The 26002-nt window shown below is 42.8% G+C and overlaps 1 protein-coding gene across 1 annotated transcript in view; it reads left to right on the forward strand.

Moving 5' to 3' along the window:
- The window catches only part of LOC124594704 (Down syndrome cell adhesion molecule-like protein Dscam2), a 160156-nt gene that overhangs the window by 56667 nt on the left and 77487 nt on the right, over positions 1 to 26002 (forward strand). The window contains exons 4-5 of the mRNA XM_047133072.1: positions 3469 to 3574; positions 20569 to 20723. Of these exons, the coding sequence (XP_046989028.1) occupies positions 3469 to 3574; positions 20569 to 20723 (261 nt within the window). The remainder of the gene's footprint in view (positions 1 to 3468; positions 3575 to 20568; positions 20724 to 26002) is intronic.

Below are 26002 nucleotides of genomic sequence, written 5' to 3' on the forward strand. Positions count from 1 at the left end.
TGAACTTGCAAGACGAACAGTCATCGTCGTAGGGGGAGATTCCAAGCATGCACGTAGTGCAGTGCTGTTCTGATGCCTTCGGTTACTGACAAAGACCCAGTGGAAACCCAACTCAACGTATCCCATAGCATAATTCTGCCCTTACCTGCCTGCATCTGTGGCGCGGCGCATGTTTCATGCAGCCATTTGCCTGCATGATGGCGTATAAGGACCCAACTATCGATCTGATTTAATAAGGAATGCGACTCGTTCGACAGCCGACTGGCGACATCGTTGGGTTAATAAAGCAACACGTAGCAGTCGCGTGATGTGGCGCTCCGTGTTCAACAGTGATCCTTGAACCGTGTGTTCCGAAAGACTTGCGCCTGCACCAGCATTGTGCTCTGTAATCAGACCTGCCACAGATCGTTGCCTGTCCTGGACTGGGCAGTGGAGGATCGTCCGACATCTATGATTTGTGATGAGACGACCTACTCGTTATTCCACCATCACTCAACCACATTCCATAGATGCTCACGACAGAGGTACGCCAGCGGTCGACCAGCTCCGCCGATCCGAGATTCTCGTGTCCAGGCGCAGTGCCACAACAATGTGTCAAAACCGCTTATGTCAGTGGATTTCCGCATTTGCGGCCCGTTATCTCCGCTGTAGTGATTGCCCATTCGTCTCTCTGCCGCTTACAATGTTTCCTTAGTACGTCACGTGCTCGCAACCTCGCGATTGACAGTGGTCATAATGTTTTGGTTAATCAGTCTTTATCTCCGCGACGAACAGAGCGACCAGAATTCCGTGATATCTCTGTATGTGGAACCCATTTGGATTTTTTAAAGACGAGGTTTTCGTTATCCAGAATGAGTATAATGCTTCAGTATAATATGTGTCCCATAGATGACTTCAGCGACGTAGGTCTGTAAATATGTGAATCTGTCCAGCGATTTCTTCCAGAAAATGGGAATGACCTGTGGTGGCTTGGTACCCTTCGTTTGCTCCAGCAACCTTCGATAGACTACTGACAGAAGAGAGAAATAGTCACTGGAAGGACAGAGTCAGCATATAGAAAAGTCAGCCGCGCGGGATTAGCCGAGCGGTCTAGGGCGCTGCAGTCATGGACTGAGCGGCCGGTCCCGGCGGAGGTTCGAGTCCTCCCTCGGGCATGGGTGGGTGTGTTTGTCCTTCGGATATTTAGGTTAAGTAGTGTGTAAACTTAGGGACTGATGACCTTAGCAGTTGAGTCCCATAAGATTTCACACACATTTGAACAATTTTTTAGACAAGTCTAAACAACAATTGGTGAAATTGAAAGGATCCAACAATGCAAGAGGAATTTCATTGAACGCAGAGGAGAAGTGCGTATGTGGAACTGACGGATGACGTGACAGAAAAAGAACTGGGAATCAGTATAGGTGGTGGCACTGCTGCAGTAGTAATACCGGATCACCGAAGTTGTCGCGTTCGGCTAGGACTCGGGCCGTCGAGTGTGCCGAGCGCTGTTGGCAAGCGGGCTGCACTCAGCCCTCGTGAGCCAAATTAAGGAGCTACTTCAGTGACAAGTAGGGAGCTCCTACCTCGTTAACTGACAGCGGCCGGAAGAGCAGTGTGCTGACCAAGTGCTCCTCCACATCCGCACCCAGTGATGCCAACAGGCTGAAGATGTCACGGAGGTCGGTCAGTACCGTTGCACCTTCCGAGGCCTATTCGGACGGACTTTAGTTTTACAGATGGCATGGGTCCTGCAGTATTGCTGGGTTTAATAGAGCATTAGAAAAACTGAGAACAAGTAAGGCGGCATACATATAACATTCCTTCGGTGTTTCTGAAATCGTTGGGGGAAGTAGCAGCCAAATAACTATTGAGACTTATGTGAGAAATATACGGGACTAGACTGGAGACATACCGTCTGACTTTCCGAATAAATATCATCCACACAATCCCTAAGACACTAAAGGCGGGTAAGTGCGAAAACTATCGTACAATCAGCCCAACAGCTCATGTTCGAGTGTCAGAAGTTGATAACAAGAGTGAAACACACGTGACTGGAAAAGAAAACTGGTGATTTGTTAGGGGACCATCAGTTAGGCTTCACTAAAGGTGAAGGCACTGGAGAAGCAGTTCTAAAGCGCTTGGTAACCGAACCAAGGTTTGAGGAAAATGAAGACACCCTGATACGATTTGTCGACCTAGCGTTCAAAAATGTAAAACAGTTCAAGATGTTCGAAATTCTCAGAAAATTGCTTGTATAAGAACCAAGAACAAACAACAAAAATGGAACAAGAAGACCGAAATTCGACTATTAAGGGTTTTAGACAGGATGCAGTCTTCTACCCCACCATTCAGTATGTACATTGAACAAGCAATGAAAGTAAAAGATTTAGGAAGGGGATTAAAATTCACTGTGAAAGAATATCGACAATTAGAGACTCTGACATTGCTATCCTCTGTGGAAGGAGAAAGAAATACAGGATTTACTAGACGAAAGTAACAGTCCGGTGGGTAGAGAATATGGATTCGGAGTAAACTGAAGAAAGAATAAAGTAATGAGGTTTGGCTAAGAGAGATTACTGATAAAATTAAGATCAAAATTGCTGACAATGAAGCAGACGAAGTGAAGCAATTTTACTACTTTGGTGGCAAAATAACATGTGACGGACGAACCAAGGAGGACGTGAAAACAGACTAGCACAGGCAGTGAGGACAGTCCTGGACGAAAGAAGTCTAATTAGTATCAAATATTTGCTTAATTTAAGTAAGAAATTTCTAAGAATATACGTCTGAAGCACAACAATGTTTGGAAGTGACTAATGGAGTATGGGGGAAACTGAGAAGAAGAGAATCGGAGCGCTTGAGATGTGGTGTTACACAAGAATGTTGAAAATTGGGTGGATTGCTAAGGTAAAAAATCGGCGAGGATAGGAATATGTAGAAAGTTTTGGAATATAGAATGGACAGGATGGCAGAATGTGTGTTAAGGCATCAGTGAATATCTTCCACCGTACTAAAAGGAGTTTTAGAGAATGAATCCTCTAGGAGAAGACTGAAATTGGAACATATCCTATAAATAATTATGGATACGGGATGCAAGTGTTCAACTGAGATGAAGCTGTTGGCACAGGAGAGTAAGCTGCGACGGGCCTCAGCAAACCAGTCATGTGATTGATGACAAGAATAAAAGAAAAGTGAATGAGAGGAGAAAATTCCCTCATACAATCTCTGTAGAATTTCACCGACCATTAGCGCCATCTGTTGTAGTTTCTCGACTTTCTTGCGACTCACCCTAGTATCCACAGCCTCCAAGACAATCTCCAGAGACACATGTGGCAGTGCATCCTATTCGTACAGACATTTTCTTTCTTTTTTAGGACATTAGAGGACCAGAAGGAAAGCAAAGTTTTTAAGGGAAAAAAGTTATGCCATAAAATTAGTGACTTTTCTTGTTTCAATAATTTCTTCATAATTTCCTTTTCGTTTCAGACGCTGAAAATAGATCACGTGGAGAGGACGGACAGAGGGATGTACCAGTGTTTCGTTTCGAACAACGACGAGACGGCTCAGGGAACAGCTGAAATAAAACTGGGAGGTACGTAGTCACTAATAATTTGTAATCTGTCGACCATGATCTCTCTTAAAATACATATATTTGCTGATAAGACCTTCGATATTCTAGTAGTTCATTATATGCTTCGGAAATATGAATGTGTTTCTCTACCCTGTCGTTATCGGTATTCTTCTTTAATGGTCATTTTTAACAGCAGTCCTACAGGTCTTCACTGAATGTATTAATCAACAGACAGCTTTATCTCATTTAAAAGCGAGTTAGAAGATAAAAGTGCCGTAACTACATTACTGATGCAATTTTCCTTATTAACGGAACTGAAACGCAGCTGTCTGCCACTTTACGACCGCTATGAGACACCAAACCTTCATTATAAAGATCTTATACAATGTAACATAAAACTGTCTTTATATTAACTAACAAGAGATTTGCTCCAGTTCTGTTCGCATAGATTGGCGAGTATTTTCAGTGTATCAACGTGTACACATAACATATTCATTTATTTGGTTATTTTCAAGCCAACTTCGTCAAAATTCTTCTTATTTGTAGATAGATGGCGTAACCGTTTCGATAGGTATTACAACCGACTTTCATCAGTGTACCGCACAGACTACTACATAAGTGTCATTTGAAAACTATTATTGATAGTTACTCCTAGAGATTTTACTGTGTACACTGTTTGCAGCAGTTTCTCATCAACAGTGTATTTGCACAGTTGTGGATTTCTTTTCCTGTGTCTGCACAATACGTTACATTTATTAACGTTCAGGCTCAACTGCCAGAGACTGCACAATTCATCAGTCTTCTGTAGGCCATTTTTCAAATCAACACTGTCTTATGTCGTTAGTAATTTCTTATAGACAACCGTATCATCAGCGAAAAGCCTTAAAGAGCTTCCGATGCATACTACGAGACCATTTGTATATACTGTAAACAGTAACGGTCCCATCACACTTCCTTGGGGTAATCCGGAAATTACATTTGTGTCTGTATATTTTGTTCCGTTAAACGTGAAATGCTGAATTTCATCTGCAAGTCCTGAATCCAGTCGCAGATGAGGTAATAGCTACGAAGGATGAGAGAATAGGGCATTCTCTTTCGCTCATTCTGTTTTCTTCTTCTTTCGAATGGGCCACCTAAGGATCACGATATTCAACTTTTCAATCTGGAGAGGGACTTCATGTTCGCCCAGTAATCCCGCATTCTCTGGCTATGTTTCTCCTTTCTCTCCTTTGTCCAAAGGGCATCGGTCTTTTTACGGGGTGATCTGTCCTGAAACCTTTTCTTTTTGTATCCTTCTCAGAAGTGCTCGGTTTCTAATGTCACTTTCAGCTATACTCAGTTCGTGGATGTCTTTCTTGACTTCTAGCAGCCATGGTGTCACAGTCTTCCTGCTCTTCCAGTAGCTGAGAAATCGGTTGGTCACTCTTGTTTGGTCCATCCTTGTGATATGCCCGTAGAAAGCGAGACGTCTCTTCCTGGCTACATATGTGATTTCCTTAGTATGATTGTATAGATCCTGGTTTGATTGTCTTCTGTACTCAGCATCTCTTTAGATCGATCCCAGAATTTTTCTCAGAATTTTCCTCACCCGAATCTCTAGTTTATCTGTCAAGCCTTTCCTGTTCAGATTCAAGTATTCTAAGGCATATGGGGCTTCAGGCCGAATAACTGTTTGGTAGTGTTTTAGTTTGGAGTTGTGAAATAGGCATTTCTTATTATAGACGTTCTTGGTTAATCTATATGCTAATTGTAACTTATTAATCCGAGTTGTCAGTGCTGTTCCTTCTGACAGATTAGGTTCCAACCATTCTCCTAGATACATGAATCTGTCAACTTTCTCAATTTGACCTTATTCCAGCTGTAGTTCGCTGGGAGTATCACTGATGTTGGCGAGGTTTTTTGGTTTCTAGTGACAATTGAAGTCTAGCCTTGGCAGCTTGGAGTTTGAGCATATTGAGCTGCTTTACTGCTACTTCCACTGAGCTTTCTGCAAGTGCCAGATCATCTGCGAAAGCTAAACAGTCTATTACTAGACCCTTCCGTTTGCGTCCCAGGTAAACACCGCTCGGTATATTTTATACTTCCATTTCTTTCCGCCGCTCTCTGATCACCTCGTCCAGTGCACAGTTGAAGGGAAGAGGTGAAAGTCCGTGTCCCTGTCTAACTCCTGTGTTTATCTCAAAGCTTTCTGAAAGTGTTCCCCTGAACTTAGCTCGTGATATAGTGTTACTCAGGATCTTTTGGATAAGGCTGTAGCTTTTCTGGTCCAGGTCCATTTCCTGCAAAATTCTCATACGAGTATGTCTGTCGATTGAATCGTATGCTTTCTTGAGGTCAAAGAAAGTAACTACGTACTGATTATTCGCTAGTTTAATTTGACTTAATACTGACTTCAAGTTAAGAATCTGTTCAGCACAAGAACGTCCTTTTCTGAAACCGCCCTGATAATCTCTCAAGTTTTGGGTCCAACTGGGGTTCTGCTCTGTTCAGTAATGCCTTAGATAATATCTTATAAGTGACTGGTATCAATGAGATCCCTGTATAATTGTTTATGTCAGTCAAATAACCCTTCTTGTGTAAGGGGTGGATCAGAGCAGATATCCAGTCATCTGGTAGCTTCTCAGTGTCCCAAATGTTACGTAGGATGTCGGTCAACTTGTTGATTGCTTTGTCTCCAGCCTGCTTCCACAGCTCTACAACTATAGCGTCTTCTCCTGATGCTTTGGTTTTTTTGAAGGACTGAATGATGTTTCTCACTTCTTCTTCTGTCGGAGGATGAGAGTTTGGTTGTTTGGGACTGTCTTGATAGGTAAAGGAAGTTTTAGGGGACTCAAAGTTGAGGAGATTCTCAAAATATTTGGCCAATATGCGGCAGTTGTCTTTGTCATCATAGGCTCTGTTTCCATCTGGCCCTCTGAAGTGTAAGCGCCGGCCGAGGTGGCCGAGCGGTTCTAGGCGCTAGTCTGGAACCGCGCGACCGCTACTCCTGCCTCGGGCATGGATGTGTGTGACGTCCTTAGGTTAGTTAGGTCTAAGTAGTTCTAAGTTCTAGGGGACTGATGACCTTAGAAGTTAAATCCCATAGTGATCAGTGCCATTTGAACCATTTTGAAGTGTAAGCTGGGTGGGGCATAGATTCTAAGGTTTTGATTGAAAGTTTGGTAAAAGTTTCTAGTGTTATTCTTCTTGAAACTTTCATCTAATTGAGTCAATTGGTCCTGAGTGTACTGACGTTTAATCTGTCTGATGGGTTTGGCAGTTAGTCGTGCTGTTCTATGAATTTCTCGTTATTTGTTTCGGACTTCTGTGAGCTCCATCTTAGCCAAGCTGCTTGTCTCTTTGCGATCGCTTTGTCGCAGTTACTTGCCCACCACTCATGTTTCTTCTGTTTCATTAGTGGGGCTACTTCTGTTGCGGCTTTTACTAATTTGTCTCTTAGTTGGTCCCAGTTGTTGCATTCAAGGTCTAGTGTTTGCATTCTCTCTGGAAGCATATTGCAGGCTTTCAGGTTTTCGAAGTCAAACTTGCTAAGTTTGGGAGTTTGAGACTTTGTTCTATTCCTAGGTGGAAATCGGAACTTTATTTTTGAGAGGTAGTGGTCTGAGTCCAGGATCGCCACTCTTAACACACTCACATTCTGAACTTCTCTACAGGACTTGATTGAAATGGCCACATGATCTATTGAGTGAAGTCAATGTCTTCTGTTTTCTTGGTAGATAGTTAAAGGCCGTTGATTTCATTACCAGGTTAAATGCTTTACACTGTCCCACAAGTCGTTCTAGATTTCTGGTAGTGTGCATGTGAGCTGAGTATTCCCCCACTACGTATTTATACTTCCGCTCTTTTCCTAGCTGTGCGTTAAAATCACCCAATAATATGACTGTATTCCGCTCTGGGTTCTTGCCGATAGTGTCCTCGATTCTTCCTGTTAATTCTGTTTTAATATTTATGTAGAATATTTTCTCAAATAATGACGATAGGAAAGAAGTATTCAGGAATTAATTCAAAGAAACACACTGATCTATCTGCACTTAAATTTACAGATGAAGAAGTAAAACACAAGAAAGTAAAGATGACATGCAGTTAGAAGTACATATGATAAACTAGAAATGTACAGAAAATTATCTTCAAATCTCATTACATAAGACGAAAGTAATGGACTTTCAAAGTAAATATCCAATACGCTCGAAGGTATGAATGAAGATAGAACCAATTGACGAGGTGTGACATTTTAAAAATCAGAGGTGCGATACGAGTTATGATTGTGATAGTGAAATAGATGAGAACATGCATAAATTACAAACAATACGTGCAACAATAAACAGAAAACTTAACTACAAAATCTGAAAAGATGTAAAAATCGAATTGTAAGTCTGTGTCAGTACAGTTACTGCTGTATGGAAGCGAGAGTTGGATAAATAACCAGAAAAATGACAGCTGTATGCATGAGATTCTGCATAAGAAGAGATTTAATTAAAAATGAAAACTTCGCACTGAGTTGAATGCACGTGCCGTTAATGACTAAATGACTGAATACAGAACGACGTGGAAACAGCAAGTGGATAGAATGGGAGATGAGAAAGTGTCGCAGGAAATCCTGAAGTACGACACGAAAAGAAGGAGAGATACGGGACGACCAAGTATACGATGGGCGTATGCTTTGTGAAGGCGGAACAGGCAGATACCTAATGCCTCTGTGTGAGACGATGAACGAATGCGGAACAAGAGACAATATCCTTCTAAGGTGTTAGAAAATGCGACAGTATCATTAGTATTGGATAAAGGAGAAGACGCTTCGTCTAACAAAGCTTAACGAACAAAATTTGTTGCTTTGTCATAACATTACAGATCGTTTCTCTCAGACGCATACAATCTTGTATTGAGATGAAATATCGTTTTTTGTTTCAGTGTTATCAGGGTGCCATAACATTCTAGATAAGTACAGTGTATCAGCTGCTTCTTCTGTCTGCAAATAAAGATGCTGTTTTCGATATTCATCGTTATAATTATTTGTATAATGTCGTTATCAGGAGAAAGAAAACTGGCGTTCTACGGATCGGAGCGTGGAATGTCAGATCCCTTAATCGGGCAGGTAGGTTAGAAAATTTAAAAAGGGAAATGGATAGGTTAAAGTTAGATATAGTGGGAATTAGAGCAGTTCACTGGCAGGAGGAACAAGACTTTTGGTCAGGTGAATACAGGATTATAAATACAAAATCTAATAGGGGTAATGCAGGAGTAGATTTAATAATGAATAGGAAAATAGGAATGCGGGTAAGCTACTACAAACAGCATAGTGAACGCATTATTGTGGCCAAGATAGATACGAAGCCCACTCTTACTACAGTAGTACAAGTTTATATGCCAACTAGCTCTGCAGATGACGAAAAAATTGAAGAAATGTATGATGATATAAAAGAAATTATTCAGATAGTGAAGGGAGACGAAAATTTAATAGTCATGGGTGACTGGAATTCGTCAGTAGGAAAAGGGAGAGAAGGAAACGTAGTAAGTGAATATGGATTGGGGCTAAGAAATGAAAGAGGAAGCCGCCTGGTAGAATTTTGCACAGAGCACAACTTAATCATAGCTAACACTTGGTTTAAGAATCATAATAGAAGGTTGTATACATGGAAGAACCCTGGAGATACTAAAAGGTATCAGATAGGTTATATAATGGTAAGACAGAGATTTAGGAACCAGGTTTTAAATTGTAGGACATTTCCAGGGGCAGATGCGGACTCTGACCACAATCTATTGGTTATTACCTGTAGATTAAAACTGAAGAAACTGCAAAAAGGTGGGAATTTAAGAAGATGGGACCTCGATAAACTGAAAGAACCAGAGGTTGTACAGAGTTTCAGGGAGAGCATAAGGGAACAATTGACAGGAATGGGGGAAAGCAATACAGTAGAAGAAGAATGGGTAGCTTTGAGGGATGAAGTAGTGAACGCAGCAGAGGATCAAGTAGGTAAAAAGATGAGGGCTAGTAGAAATCCTTGGGTAACAGAAGAAATATTGAATTTAATTGATGAAAGGAGAAAATATAAAAGTGCAGGAAATGAAGCAGGCAAAAAGGAATACAAACGTCTCAAAAATGAGATCGACAGGAAGTGCAAAATGGCTAAGCAGGGATGGCTAGAGGACAAATGTAAGGATGTAGAGGCTTATTTCAGTAGGTGTAAGATAGATACTGCCTACAGGAAAATTAAAGAGACCTTTGGAGAAAAGAGGAACACTTGTATAAACATCAAGAGCTCACATGGAAACCCAGTTCTAAGCAAAAAAGGGAAAGCAGAAAGGTGGAAGGAGTATATAGAGGGTCTATACAAGGGCGATGTACTTGAGGACAATGTTATGGAAATGGAAGAGGATGTGGATGAAGATGAAATGGGAGATACGATACTGCGTGAAGAGTTTGACAGAGCACTGAAAGACCTGAGCCGAAACAAGGCCCCCGGAGTAGACAACATTCCATTGGAACTACTGACGGCCTTGGGAGAGTCGTCCTGACAAAACTCTACCATCTGGCGAGCAAGATGTATGAAACAGGCGAAATACCCTCAGACTTCAAGAAGAATATAATAATTCCAATCCCAAAGAAAGCAGGTGTTGACAGATGTGAAAATTACCGAACAATCAGTTTAATAAGACACAGCTGCAAAATACTAACACGAATTATTTACAGACGAATAGAAAAACTAGTAGAAGCCGACCTCAGGGAAGATCAGTTTGGATTCCGTAGAAATACTGGAACACGTGAGGCAATACCGACTTTACAACTTATCTTAGAAGAAAGATTAAGGAAAGGCAAACCTACGTTTCTAGCATTTGTAGACTTAGAGAAAGCTTTTGACAATGTTGACTGGAATACTCTCTTTCAAATTCTAAAGGTGGCAGGGGTAAAATACAGGGAGCGAAAGGCTATTTACAATTTGTACAGAAACCAGATTGCAGTTATAAGAGTCGAGGGACATGAAAGGGAAGTAGTGGTTGGGAAGGGAGTGAGACAGGGTTGTAGCCTCTCCCCGATGTTATTCAGTGTGTATATTGAGCAAGCAGTAAAGGAAACAAAAGAAAAATTCGGAGTAGGTATTAAAATCCATGGAGAAGAAATAAACAACTTTGAGGTTCGCCGATGACATTGTAATTCTGTCAGAGACAGCAAAGGACTTGGAAGAGCAGTTGAACGTAATGGATGGTGTCTTGAAGGGAGGATATAAGATGAACATCAACAAAAGCAAACAAGGATAATGGAATGTAGTCGAATTAAGTCGGGTGATGCTGAGGGAATTAGATTAGGAAATGAGACACTTAAAGTAGTAAAGGAGTTTTGCTATTTGGGGAACAAAATAACTGATGATGGTCGAAGTAGAGAGGATATAAAATGTAGACTGGCAATGGCAAGGAAAGTGTTTCTGAAGGAGAGAAATTTGTTAGCATCAGGTATAGATTTAAGTGTCACGAAGTCATTTCTGAAAGTATTTGTATGGAGTGTAGCCATGTATGGAAGTGAAACATGGACGGTAAATAGTATGGACAAGAAGAGAATAGAAGCTTTCGAAATGTGGTGCTACAGAAGAATGCTGAAGATTAGATGGGTAGATCACATAAATAATGAGGAAGTATTGAATAGGATTGGGGAGAAGTTTGTGGCACAACTTGACTAGAAGAAGGGATCGGTTGGTAGGACATGTTCTGAGGCATGAAGGGATCACCAATATAGTATTGGAGGGCAGCGTGGAGGGTAAAAATCGTAGGGGGAGACCAAGAGATGAATACACTAAGCAGATTCAGAAGGATGTAGGTTGCAGTAGGTACTGGGAGATGAAGAAGCTTTCACAGGATAGAGTAGCATGGAGTGCTGCATCAAACCAGTCTCAGGACTGAAGACCACAACAACAACAACAATGAATAACCTGCATGAGAGAACTATACTGTATTGTGCCAGGTGCCATTTCCACAGCGAAATTAATGAAGACATACTTTATCATTTTAATGCCGTAATGAATATTTGGTTGGAGTGAATAGTACATTGCATCAGCAAAGTCTCTCCGCACAGCTGATGTCAACGTTATTTCGCCTTGCGGGACGCGTAAGTTCGGTAGCACGTCCGTCGCTGCATTAGCTAGGGGCTGGCATTCATTGCTAGTGGCTGCAGTAATGCTGGGAGAAGGGATTCAACATCATTACAGTTAAGATAATTTCAATCAAATACACTGTTCTCACCAATATCACAGTAGGTGCTGGAGATATCTTCCTCTTTCTTGAAGGCGTATTTTAACGTGTTTACATCTATTTGTGAATACCCCTATCAGTGTTTCCAGTGTAATCGAATGCACATAATCCTATATCGCCATCTTCAGTTCATCTATTGTCTCTGGTTATTTTGGTGCACATAGGTTTTAGCGGCACCGCAAAGGACATAGTCGGGCGGAGACACATACGGTGATCGCGGGGGCCAGAGACCTTTCGTCATTACTCTGTCTCCAAAGATTTCATCTAAAAGTCGTAGGGACTGGTGTGCCGTATGAGCAGTAGCGGTGTCTCCGTGTAAAAATGAATGATTGATCTCATTTTTATTCAGCAGGCTAATAAATGGAAAAATTATCTGCGAACAAGAGACATCGGAAGTGACTGTAGTATCGAAAAAGATCGGCGGTATCCAAAAATATCAGCTCTATAACTCGCGCTCGCATTATGCCAAAGCAAACTCCGAGTTTCTCTGAGTGCTATGCCGCTTCTCTTACGGCATGTGGATTTTATGATGATCATGTTCGTGAATTTTGGGAATTAATGTGGCCTCATCAGTGAAAAAGGTTCGATCTAAAACACCAACTCCATGTCGGTCAATGAATCGCTGAAACCATTCACAATACGCTGTTGGTAATTGTTGCATTACAGTAATTTTAAACTGATACAGCCCCAGTTGCGACAGACTGTAGTCCCTTGCGATAAACTCTTCACTGATTTTGCTGGACTTCGCAACACGATGTCCGAAATGTCGTCGAGCTTCCGTTGCGCTAAAATATTGGACCTACCAGTTGGTGGTGCATCATAAGCGGAATCCGTTGCCTGGAACTTGCGAATCAAATCACGTACAGTGCCACGATATGGACACCTCATAGCAAGAAAACTGAGTCTAAATTGCCACCTCACAACCTCCGTAACGTTTCCTCCTCCACGGAAAACCTCTTCCGCTAAAAGCGATCTCTCTACAGTGTAAGCATTCTACCTACAGTCAGCTTACAAAAGAAGCAGAAAGTAACACAACAGACCAGATATGGGTCAGTCCGAGTTACCAGACAGTGTTAAATCGGGATGAGGCCATTTCAAGTCAACCCGAGTTGGATTTTACTGAGTCGAGATGCGTTCAAGCGATGCGCAGCAGGCGCAGCTATCGATGGGACGGCTCGAATTACATTTGCTTGTTTGTTTGTCTGTCGTTTAGAAAATATATTTTTAAGAAAATAAACAGCATCAGGTGTTTTGTTTGTTTAAAACCAACTCGGAGCTGTAAAAGTCCATCTTCAGTTAACACTACTTCAATTAAAAATCAGCATGGCTCATCCCGTTTGCATCACATTAAAACTTCCGTATTCGTATAAACATAGTTAAATGAGCATTTTCTTACTTTTACATGTATCTGGAGTTATATGTCATGCCGGTAAAAATCGAAACTGGTGATAAATAAAAAATTTTAAGCCCTCAAGGAGAAGCATCTGGTGCTGTTTGTTTTCATAACAGCATGGAAATCAGCAGATCTGATAGAGGCAAAAGTGCAACTAATGCAGAAACCAAAATGTCATTTGTATTACGTTACAGGCCGCAATATTGGGTCTTTTGGGTTTGAAATTTACAAATTGTCAAATGCAGACGAAGCACCTCATGGCAGTCCATAAATGTATGGTGTAAGATTTTGAGGGCCTAAATAATTGTCAGAAGTAATAGCTAAGCGTAAACGTTCACCCATTCATCCTCATGAGGAGGATATAGTAAACTCCGCTGGCCGCGGTGGCCGAGCGGTTCTAGGCGCTTCAGTCCGGAACCGCGCGACTGCTACGGTCGCAGGTTTGAATCCTGACTCGGGCATGGTTGTGTGTGATGTCCTTAGGTTAGTTAGGTTTTAGTAGTTCTAAGTTCTAGCAGACTGATGACCTCAGCTGTGAAGTCCCATAGTACTCGAAGCCATTTGAACCATTTTTAACCAGTAAATTCCGAGTGTCTCACGAGTCTCTCTCTGTTCACAATAAATTAAATAAAAATATATACAGGCTTACATATACCACGATATCCATTTACGCTCGGGGCGCTCCATTTGGATATCTGAAGATCTTCTGAAGGCTTTTAAAATCTGTATAGCAAGTGTCGCTTGGTTCACAAGTCTATTTTCAAAACAATAGACACCAAATTGTTGCCTTTAAGGCAGCTGGTAGTCATGGTCGTGAACAGGCATTTGCCTAACTTACGACCGCACGGTAGCCCTCAAAATCTATACAGCATGTTTCGTGTTTTCTACAATTCTATCGACAAAGTCTCTAGGCGAAAGTTCAAAACTTGCGCCATTATGTTACCACATACATAATGCCGGTTGATAAGGTTCGGGTTGGTTAACTGAACTGAATAGACTGTTTTCCTATGTTAAAAATACGGTGCGGATTGCTTATAGCATTTAAATTGCTTATAACATTTAAATAGGATTTATGGTCATTATTCTTACAAAATATCGATTATTTTTGTGTAATTAAAACTTAAAAATCATTAAATATCAAGATGTGGTCAAGTGATCGAAAATGTTCTGTTATTGGCTGATGCTCTGGTATGTCACAGACTAAGAGTGACACGAAGCTATAGGCGTGTTATAGGAGCGTTAGCCAAACTTCCGCGGTTTTTACGCACGTTTTCTGCAAACAGTTCTTCTATTTAGTGGTGGAAAATGCAATTACAACTTTTAAATAGCAATAGAAAGGAATATCGACAACGCTGATAGTGGAAGCCTAGCGAAAGTTGATGCATTTATGCTCCGCACTTTTAGAGCGGCGATATGTTGTCTCTGGACTGTTTTTCCCTGCTGGCTGCATGAATCTTACTCAAAACTAAGGAATTGTAGAACTTCTGGAAACGGGTCCTTACAACTAGATTGTCGACTACGTCATGAGCTACGTCCCAAAGTACAACAAAATTATTCTTGGCAAAACTTAGTGCCGATTCCCTCTATTGAACGCACTCAGCAGAGCTACTATTTACATCAGGCGTTCGGTGGCGCAATGGATAGCGCATCCATCTACATCTACATCTACATCTACATTGATACTCCGCAAGCCACCCAACGGTGTGTGGCGGAGGGCACTTTACGTGCCACTGTCATTACCTCCCTTTCCTGTTCCAGTCGCGTATGGTTCGCGGGAAGAACGACTGTCTGAAAGCCTCCGTGCGCGCTCTAATCTCTCTAATTTTACATTCGTGATCTCCTCGGGAGGTATAAGTAGGGGGAAGCAATATATTCGATACCTCATCCAGAAACGCACCCTCTCGAAACCTGGCGAGCAAGCTACACCGCGATGCAGAGCGCCTCTCTTGCAGAGTCTGCCACTTGAGTTTATTAAACATCTCCGTAACGCTATCACGGTTACCAAATAACCCAGTGACGAAACGCGCCGCTCTTCTTTGGATCTTCTCTATCTCCTCCGTCAACCCGACCTGGTACGGATCCCACACTGATGAGCAATACTCAAGTATAGGTCGAACGAGTGTTTTGTAAGCCACCTCCTTTGTTGATGGACTACATTTTCTAAGCACTCTCCCAATGAATCTCAACCTGGTACCCGCCTTACCAACAATTAGTTTTATATGATCATTCCACTTCAAATCGTTCCGTACGCATACTCCCAGATATTTTACAGAAGTAACTGCTACCAGTGTTTGTTCCGCTATCATATAATCATACAATAAAGGATCCTTCTTTCTATGTATTCGCAATACATTACATTTGTCTATGTTAAGGGTCAGTTGCCACTCCCTGCACCAAGTGCCTATCCGCTGCAGATCTTCCTGTATTTCGCTACAATTTTCTAATGCAGCAACTTCTCTGTATACTACAGCATCATCCGCGAAAAGCCGCATGGAACTTCCGACACTATCTACTAAGTCATTTATATATATTGTGAAAAGCAATGGTCCCATAACACTCCCCTGTGGCACGCCAGAGGTTACTTTAACGTCTGTAGACGTCTCTCCATTGATAACAACATGCTGTGTTCTGTTTGCTAAAAACTCTTCGATCCAGCCACACAGCTGGTCTGATATTCCGTAGGCTCTTACTTTGTTTATCAGGCGACAGTGCGGAACTGTATCGAACGCCTTCCGGAAGTCAAGAAAAATAGCATCTACCTGGGAGCCTGTATGTAATATTTTCTGGGTCTCATGAACAAATAAGGCGAGTTGGGTCTCACACGATCGCTGTTTCCGGAATCCATGTTGATTCCTACATAGTAGATTCTGGGTTTCCAGAAATGACATGATACGCGAGCAAAAAACATGTTCTAAAATTCTACAAGAGATCGACGTAAGAGATATAGGTCTATAGTTTTGCGCATCTGCTCGACGACCCTTCTTGAAGACTGGGACTATCTGTGCTCTTTTCCAATCATTTGGAACCCTTCGTTCCTCTAGAGACTTGCGGTACACGGATGTTAGAAGGGGGGCAAGTTCTTTCGCGTACTCTGTGTAGAATCGAATTGGTATCCCGTCAGGTCCAGTGGACTTTCCTCTATTGAGTGATTCCAGTTGCTTTTCTATTCCTTGGACACTTATTTCGATGTCAGCCATTTTTTCGTTTGTGCGAGGATTTAGAAAAGGAACTGCAGTGCGGTCTTCCTCTGTGAAACAGCTTTGGAAAAAGGTGTTTAGTATTTCAGCTTTACGCGTGTCATCCTCTGTTTCAGTGCCATCATCATCCCGTAGTGTCTGGATATGCTGTTTCGAGCCACTTACTGATTTAACGTAAGACCAGAACTTCCTAGGATTTTCTGTCAAGTCGGTACATAGAATTTTACTTTCGAATTCAATGAACGCTTCACGCATAGCCCTCCTTACGCTAACTTTGACATCGTTTAGCTTCTGTTTGTCTGAGAGGTTTTGGCTGCGTTTAAACTTGGAGTGGAGCTCTCTTTGCTTTCGCAGTAGTTTCCAACTGATGTATACACTCAAACTCTGGCATCGTTGAGCGCAGCGCCTCATTAGACTCCTATTCCGAGACTTTGCGCCGGTCTCTTTGTCCGCCCCATTTTTGGTATCGACCATCCCATCCCACTTTTATCATATCTGACGTTTTTTTCTGGACTTCAGTTATCTCTACCGGTTTTTATCACTTCCACTTTTTTTTCAGGCGAAAACAGTTTTCCAAGTGTTAAAACAGTGCTGCCCGCATAACCTCATCGAAATTAACTATCCCCAGTATGTGTGACGGCACACATGGAAAGCGGTCCACGCCCACTTTCGCGAATCTGGCGTCCAATCAGCGTGGTGTATCACAGTGAATGGCAAACAATTTAACCGATATCGACTACGTCCATCTAACCGTCTCGCCCCTCGGCACTCGCTATGGAGTGGACGACACAGACGACCACCGGTTCCACTGTGGTCCAGCGTCCGACGTCTGGACACTAGCGCGGCGTACACACGCCAAACACCAGCTCAGATCGACGTCGACACACTTTCATTCCCGGAGGGGACATTTTAGCCCACCACAAAAACTCACTCTGTGAACTGGATCTGTGGCCACACGACCCGTTATCTTTTTGATTCTGGCCATAAGTCAGCGCTAGGATATTGGAGTTATCTCAACGAACGACACTGCGTCCCAAAACGCAACCCACACTATCAGCAAAACTTCTCCAATTTATTAGGGCGGACCTTTAATGATCCGCCTCGCAGATGGAACGTCCAAGCCATGAGAAGCTGAAAACTAATCTGAACCCACCCGAACTGACCAGAACCGATAACGGAATGTACGCCCACTCGACGAGAAGACACACTTGGATGTGCTGGGCGACACAGGCCCCTACTCAAAGTGGTCATATAAAAAACATTTTAAAAAAGTGGTTAGCGTTCGAGCTACGTAAGACGCATGTCTGTTAGACGACGGTTCGATTCCCACAAAAAATAAAAGTATAACAGGTCTTATGTTCGAATATTGGAAGGGTCATATATTTTTAAAAGTGTTACTCGTTAAACGAAAACAGCGTCATCAAGAACTGATTCTAGCAGTTATTTCGATTATGGGATGTATTATATGTAACTACACATTAATCTTAGCCTGAGAAATGGACAATAGAGGATAAATGCATTTTCTTTGCCAACAAACAATCACCTTTTTGGACAGCATTGCTAGTGGTGAAGACGTCGCCACACGTTCACAGTACAACGAGGTGTACGGCGATGAGGTTACACGGAGAGATGTAACATGCAGGTGACGCAAACATAGGGGCTACGATGTTTGTGAGTGTAAACTAACGTTAGCGTCTGAAGCGGACTTACTTCAAGTTTATGTAAGATGATGCGTCTGCAAAAGTTTAAACAATAAGTATCCCAGCTGGACAGCAAAAGAGAGAAAATTGTGTTTGTAAAAAATAAAAAGTATATGGTCACATTAACTAGAAAATATGTTTTTGAACGTGACGTGAGTGAACAGCGATTGCAAATGTAAGTGCATGTAAACAGCAAATCTGTTTCTGATCGGTGTGGTGAAGTTTTGTAACTGTGATTTGATTTTCATATGAGAGGAATGTCGAGTCGTTTTACAAATAAGTTAAAATGTTCTTTCGGGTTATATTCGAAAGAGCGATCGTTCGACATCATCTTATAAAATTCGGCGGTCCATCGCTTTAACAACTGAGCTACCAAATAACTGAGATGCAGTTGGCTAAAAGACAATTTTCACTAGGAGTTCAGTTTCGTTGATGATGCTTTCCTTCGTTGTAACAGTGCGAGAGCATATCTTGGTGGTAAGTTGACATTAACTTCACAGTGCAACACATTTTTAAGTTATTGAACTTGGGCGTAGAGTGCAACCACATTTTAGGCGTATTCTCATGATCTGGAACACTCGAAAACAACTTTTTAGGAAACTTTCTGGCAGATTAAAACTTTGTGCCCGACTGAAACTCGAACTCAGGACCTTTGCCTTTCGCGGGCAAGTGCTCTACCATCTGAGCTACCGAAGCACGACTCTCGCCCGGTCCTCACAGCTTTACTTCTGCCAGTATCTCGTCTCCTACCTTCCAAACTTCAGTAGTCTTCTATCAAAACGGAATCGAAATTCAAATAATCTGAAAGCCCACTAAAACGCTCCATTCGAGTAATGCGGTGCCTGTGACGTGACTGGCTGCTTCGCTACTCCTAATGTCATAATGATAATTCTGGAACTTTTTAAGAGCTTCCATAGATGTATTTGGACAGCGAAGCGTAAATTCCAAAACATCACTGTCAATTATCATTATGACATTAGGAGTAGCGAACCAGCCAGTCACGTCACAGGCACCGCATTTCTCGAATGGAGCGTTTTAGCGGGCTTTCAAATTATTTGAATTTCGTTTCCGTTTGGATAGAAGAATACTGAAATTCGAGTGGAAAAAAAGCATGTTAATTGCATAAAATGACATAATTAATCGTTTAAGGCAATTTCCAGAAAAAAGTAATCTGCACAGATGCGAAAGAGAGCAGAGTTGATCGATATCGCAGTTTTTTTCGTCACAACTCGATTTACGTAAACTTCCAGCTCGGTTAACTCGGTTTGGTGCAAACCCATGTTGGACCATCGCCACTAGTGATGGGGAGCTCGTGAATGAGTCGTTCAAATGAACGCTTCACTCCAGTGAAGTGCGAACTAACCACTCAGTTTCAATGAACTGGTACTTCAAACTCATCACAGACAGCACACTCCACACTTTTTTACAGTTCACTCACTCTCTTCCCCTCTCCCTCTCCCACTACATCGGCGCTACGTCACTCATTCTCCCATCACTTCAGTCCTCCCTCTACTGCCTGTCGACGAATCGCGCGGTGTTTGTGGGGAACGATAGGCTTACGAGGGGTTGGGGAGGTGAGGGGCGAGGGGAAGGCAGAGTCAGCTGCTTCCTACAGTGCTGACATCATTACCCGTGACTATTTGTGCAGTTAAACTTCGCGTCTACGGGTAGCCTACCGTTGGCAGCGCTTGCAGACAAATGAATATTAAAGATAAAAACGAATAGGCTGGCTGGCACGCACAGCCAACAAGAAAATAAAAGGTTTCTTAATAACACTGAAAGAGAGATTTTACCTGAAATCGTACCAATGACTGCAGGTGACAGTTAACGTTTTGAATCTGGAGGGTTATTAGTCTCAACAAAAATAAAATCTACAAGAAAACTTCTGAATAATTACTTAACGTAGGTATATAGACTTTGTGACAGTGGTAAACATACTCATTCTATTTTGGATTAAATTTTAAAAGGAACATAAAATTGCATTTCGTTGGTAGCCCTAGTTTTCAGTCTATGAATACAACAAATTATGTTTCGTTTGGCAGATAAAGACTTTTTTGGGCGCTTCATGAGAAAATGTCGAGCAAGATTAAATGTAATACCTCCTTTATATGTGACTGGCTTCTCTGTTTATCTTTCCTTTGTCCCCTTCGACCATGCTCTATTTAAGTTAACTCAGACGCTTGTAAGAGCGTAAAACGATGCGTGCGCGTTACTGCATAAGTCGGCCATCAGTTGGTAAAATTATGAAGTATTACGAAGCATCGTATCACGGCACGTCCGCGGAACACGTGAGGGCGAGACTCGAAAGTGCTACCAACCTTACGCGCCTCGCAAGGCGAGATACGCTAGGCTCGCGGCTGCGCGGAGATTTTGCGTGCGAACGGTATTGTGATCCTGACAGCTTATAACGAGAGCCGGTTGAAGTGTGCGCTGCGGGAAGAGAGCGCGACAGGGGGAGTGACAAGAGAGCCGGCTGGCGCTTTGCAGACGCGGCGCCGGTGCTGGTGGCGACGTGGCAGCAGGCGGCGCTGCGGCCGGGCGCGCCCTGGTCTGCGGAGTGCGAGGCCGCCGGCTCCCCGCTGCCCGCGCTCTCCTGGTTCCGCGACGGCGCGCCGCTCACCTCCGAGGAGCACCGCGTCCAGGTAAGCCCTCACCCACGAGCTGCGCTGCACTGCCGCTCGGCCAACAGTCACGCGAAATTTGTCCACAGTCGGCAGCAACTCGTTGCTGCCTAACCGTCACATGGCCAGCACGTGACCTTAGATATTAATATCCTTAGATTTCAATATGACCCGTCTGATCGCAAGACGTTCGGTCATTCACTGTTGCCTTAAGCCCTTACAAACGGTGATTCAAAAAGAGCGCCTGTTTTGAATCAGCTGGTATATCTTTACAATGAAATGAACACCCTTAGCTGCTTACAAGCGTTGACATGCGTCAACGGGGAGAGATGCCGATTGTCGTAAGTTAAGGCTCACCGGCCACTTGACCATCTTCTTCTTCTGTGCGAATGCACAAACGGTGTCCGAACTCTTACGGGAATCGGCAACGCGCCACGAGTAATGAGTATAATGGGCGGGGGCACTACGAATGTAGTGTGGGACAATACGTTGAGAATGTGGGTTTCGCGGGAGGCGTGCCAGAGATAAATCCCTGCAGTCGTGCTATCCTCTGTGTCTTCGGTGACTCAGATGGACGCCGGCACGGTAGCTCAGCGTGTTCGGTCAGAGGGTTAGCTGCCCTCTGTAATAAAAAAAAACTGAGTTAATCGATCAACGACGAACTTAAACGGGTGTCTTACGACGTTCGCCCCGAGCAGATGCAACGAACAAACGCGAACAAATTGAGATTAAAAAAAAAAAAAGAAAAGAAAAGAAAGATGGATAGAGCGTCTGCCACATAAGCAGGAGATCCCGGGTTCGAGTCCCGGTAGGGGCACACATTTTCATCTGTCCCCGTTGACGTATGTCAACGCCTGTAAGCAGCTAAGAGTGTTCATTTCATTGTAATTTCATTCTAACATGTCATTCTAACATGTCCGAAAGAACAGATGCCATCTTAGTAAATATATGGTAAATCTTTGTTTGTCGGCTGGTGACATTGTTTTGATTCATTGTTATGTCCAGAAATATTCCGATTGTTGACTGTTTGAATTTCTCGTATTTGGTGTCTAACCGTGGAGCTGTTCACTTGAACTCAACGAGTGCTAATCGTGAAAACTTTTTAACAGAACGGAAAAAGGTTATGCAGGCACCGAATGAATCAACAGTTGACAGGCTTATGAAAAAGTTCTTTCAGACGAGTTCAGCAGTAAACGTTAAAAGTCCTCGGCGTCGTCGCTCTGGCCGAAGTTAGCAGAAAGTTGCGGTTGTTCGTGACAGTGTGGCTGTACTCCCAATGAAATCAATTCGCCCCCGTACCCAACAATTGGTCTCTAGCTCTTCTGCAGTACGGCGAATTCTCCAGAATGGTCTCCATTACCACCTCTACAAAGTTCAGTTGACCCCGCAGCTGAAAATGACGGATCACCAGAAGAGACGACTGTTTGGTGACTGGGTACTGAGAGGACAACACGTGCACGACGGCTTCGCAAACAAAATCATGTTCAATGATGAAGCACGCTTCCGCTTAAATGGTTTTGTGAATAAGCGGACTTGCCGCATCTGGGGGCCAGAAAATCCGTGTATGATCCGAGAAAGGGGAACGCGTCCACAACCTGTGACAGTTTGGTGCGGTATTTGGTGGGGCGGCGTCCACGGCCCTCATGCTTTTGAAGATGAGGCAGGACAAGCTTTGATAGTCGATGGAGATCGTCACCGTATGATGATCGGGGAGTTTTCGTGGGCTCATTTGGACGGAACGGACATTGAAGAGTTGTGGTTTCAGCAAAATTGTGCCGCCTGCCATAATTCCCGCGAAAGAATTCAGTTGCTCCATGAGCAGTTCCCGGATCGCCTCTTATCGCGCAATGCCGATCATCAGTGGCCACAGATGTTACGCGACTTAAATCCTTGTGACTTTTTTCTGGGGGATTATCTTAAGTCAGTGGTGTGTGGCAATGAACCCCGAAACATGCACGACTTGGAGGAGGAAAATTTATGAGCTGACAACGAAATGGATGTGGACACTTCTCGTGCAGTCGTATTGAGTTTCATGGACAGAGTTCTTGCATGCCACCACGGTAGAGAATGTCATATGCCTTATATTTTTCGTACATGAAACTGGGAGACTAGATGAACATATTTTGTTTGTCTCTTTTGAAAAAATAAGCTTATTACTTTGATATGTCAAAACCGGCGCTCTGCTTAAACCATCCTATAGAAGCATGAATTATTAATTAACCACTTCAATTAGGAGTGAAAATTAGTGGAATACAGTGTGAGGCATAATAAAGAGCTATTTTTAAAGGCTGCTAAGTAAAAACACTTGTCATAAATTTTTTTAATTTCATATTCTTAAAATACGTGGAAAAACATTTTCTGCCATAGTAAAACATCGGTCATTTTTTGAAGACAACTCCTGTAACATGGCTTCCGTTCAGTCGCACACATCCCTCCAGCCGGACTTTGAAGTGACTTATCACACTGCGCACCGCTGCCTGTGGGATTTGAACAACTTCATGTCGGATCCTCTCTTTCAGGGCTTCAATTGTTCGAGGAGTGTTATCTTGGTAAACATTGCTTTTCAGATAACCCTACAAGAAAAAGCCACACGTTCTGAGGTCCGGTGAACGAGAGGATCGCTATTTCGGGAGAGCACATGATTTGGAAACAAACGATTGACTATATTCAAGTTTACTCGAGCAATGTGGGAGGTTGCTCCGTCCTGCTAGAAAAACGTCTCATCGTTTGCTTTGTAGTGTGCAACTTGTGGAGTAAAAAACTTTTCCAACATGTCTGCGTATCTCTGCGAAGTCACTGTTACAGCACTGCCAAGACCATCTTCAAAAAAGTATGGCCCTATGATCCCTAATGAAGACATGGCGTGGCCGGCCGGTGTGGACGAGCGGTCCTAGGCGCTTCAGTCTGGAACCGCGCGAACGCTACGGTCGGAGGTTCGAATCCTGCCTCGGGCTTGGATGTGTGTGATGTCCTTAGGTTAGTTAGCTTTAAGTAGTTCTGAGTTATAGGGGACTGATGACCTCAGATGTTAAGTCCCATAGTGCTTAGAGCCATTTGAACTTTTTTTGTTTTTTTTTTTTGTTTTTTGAAGACATGGCGTACCACACAGTAACTTTTGAGGAGTGCAATGGTTGCTGATGCAGTTCTCTGGATTAACGTCACTCCAGAATCGAAAGTTTTGCTTGTTCACATAACCAGAGATATGTAAGTGAGCTTTATCACTCGTCCATAAATGGTTGACAATGTCCTCGTGTTGATTAATCATGTCCAAAAATTCTGAGCAGACCCGGCTTCGGCTCACATAATCTGTTTCATTAAGTGTCTGAACCATTTGCATTTTGTAGGGGTGAAAGTGCAAAGCTTGGTGTAAAATTCTTCGTACCGTTCTGTTGGAAATCCTAAGTGTAGCGATGTGCTGACGAGCTGAGCGACAAGGGCTTCTCTCAATGGCGATTCTTACACGTTCGATGTTTTCAGGTGTGCGCACAGTTTTTGGTCTCCAAGTTTCCTTCTTTGTTGTTGGCGCTGTCTCCTCAAAGTTGTCAACCCACTTTTTAATCGCATGGCACCGGCCGATTCCGATTAACATTTGAAGTGGTTGCGGAAAGTACGTGATGCTAGCTGCTACCAACTACCGTTTTGATAAACTGCTTTGACAGCGAACGCACGATTCTGTGGGGTCCAGTGCTCCATTATGACCAAATGCTATTTCGCTCCAAACGTAACTGACGCTATCCCCTCCACCTCTCTCCGGCGCAGCTTGATTCGCGCGTTATTTTTAAATCTCTCGATATTATGCCTCACCCTGTAAGTAAGTAATAAATGTATGTCTTCGGTATTAATAAACCACTTCAGCTGAATTTAGTTCTTTATTTATAGATCACTACCGGTTCTGTGGCATTAAAAGCCCCATCTTCCGGTGAACATCTGTATAACAATAAATCCAGAAGAAGATCTCCGACATATCCACTGTGATGGTAATTTTCTAAAATTATTTTAAGATTAAGAAAAGGACTTGAAGCTGTTAAAACCGTTTACGTGAGAATATTAAAGTATTTGTACTCACACAACTAAAGCATTAGAACTGAAAAGCTCAGGACTTTGTCTCCAACATTCGTTGTCCGTCAGAGCAACACACCGCTAATAGGCGGTATGTCATCGGAAAGGCAGCCGGATTCCAATCCAATATGGTGGATGCTTCCTAAGCAAAATATACAATAGTGATCCATTGGTAAACTGAAAATAATGAAAAAGTATTAAGACCAAATTTGCAGCTAGCATGAAAAAGTAGTTGCAACATAATAGAGGGATGTTCTAACTGAACCAAAGTCGTCAAGTAAATAGCTGCTGACGGAAAAACTGAACCTGCAAACAGTACTTACCGCGTTCTCCGGTCTGTTCGTGGTTGCGTATAGAGCGGTAAGGCCGGCCAGAGTGGCCGAGCGGTTCTAGGCGCTACAGTCTGGAACCCCGCGACCGCTACGGTCGCAGGTTCGAATCCTGTCTCGGACATGGATGTGTGTGATGTCCTTAGGTTAGTTAGGCTTAAGTAGTTGTAAGTTGTAGGGGACTGATAACCTCAGAAGTTAAGTCCCATAGTGCTCAGAGCCATTTGAACCATTTTTATGGAGCGGTACGTGCGGTTTTCAGATTCTGCTTTTCCGTCAATAACTATTTAGTTGACGGGTTTGCTTCAGGTACAACATTCTCAATTTTTGTTGCAACCACTTCTTTGTTTTTCATGCTAGCCGCAGATTTCGTCTTAATAATTTTTCATTAATTTTCAGCTATGTATGGTATAATTGTTTCGGATCCATCCACCATATTAGGTTGGAATCCGGCTGTTAATTAAAATTAGGTCATGAAGTTGGACTGTTACACCCCTACCCGTCTCTAAAATGAATTGAGATTGAAATGCGACACCATATTTAAATAAAACTGTTGTTCATTCTTTATTTCTGATGTTGACGATAGCTTCATAGCCTGTTCTGTCCGCTACTTTAGTTGTTACAATATCTTGTAACATGGCGTAATCTTTCAAACATTGTATGTTTTCTGCGAACATCCGGGAGACATTTACTGTAGCCAGTTTGTAAGTCTACATATAAACGTTTACTATTGTTCAGTATCTTCCAGCTAAAGCACGCTCAAAACCGGAATTGACATGGAAGATGCTAACACGGTTGTGTTCATGTGATTGTTTAAGTCCCTACTGATGTCATCATTCTGAATGGGAGTCATTACCCTCATCACATCAGCCACAGCCTGTTCCTTTGTCTGATATTTGTTAAGGATTTCTT

Source organism: Schistocerca americana, chromosome 2, assembly GCF_021461395.2.
Source record: "Schistocerca americana isolate TAMUIC-IGC-003095 chromosome 2, iqSchAmer2.1, whole genome shotgun sequence".
NCBI lineage: Eukaryota > Metazoa > Arthropoda > Insecta > Orthoptera > Acrididae > Schistocerca > Schistocerca americana.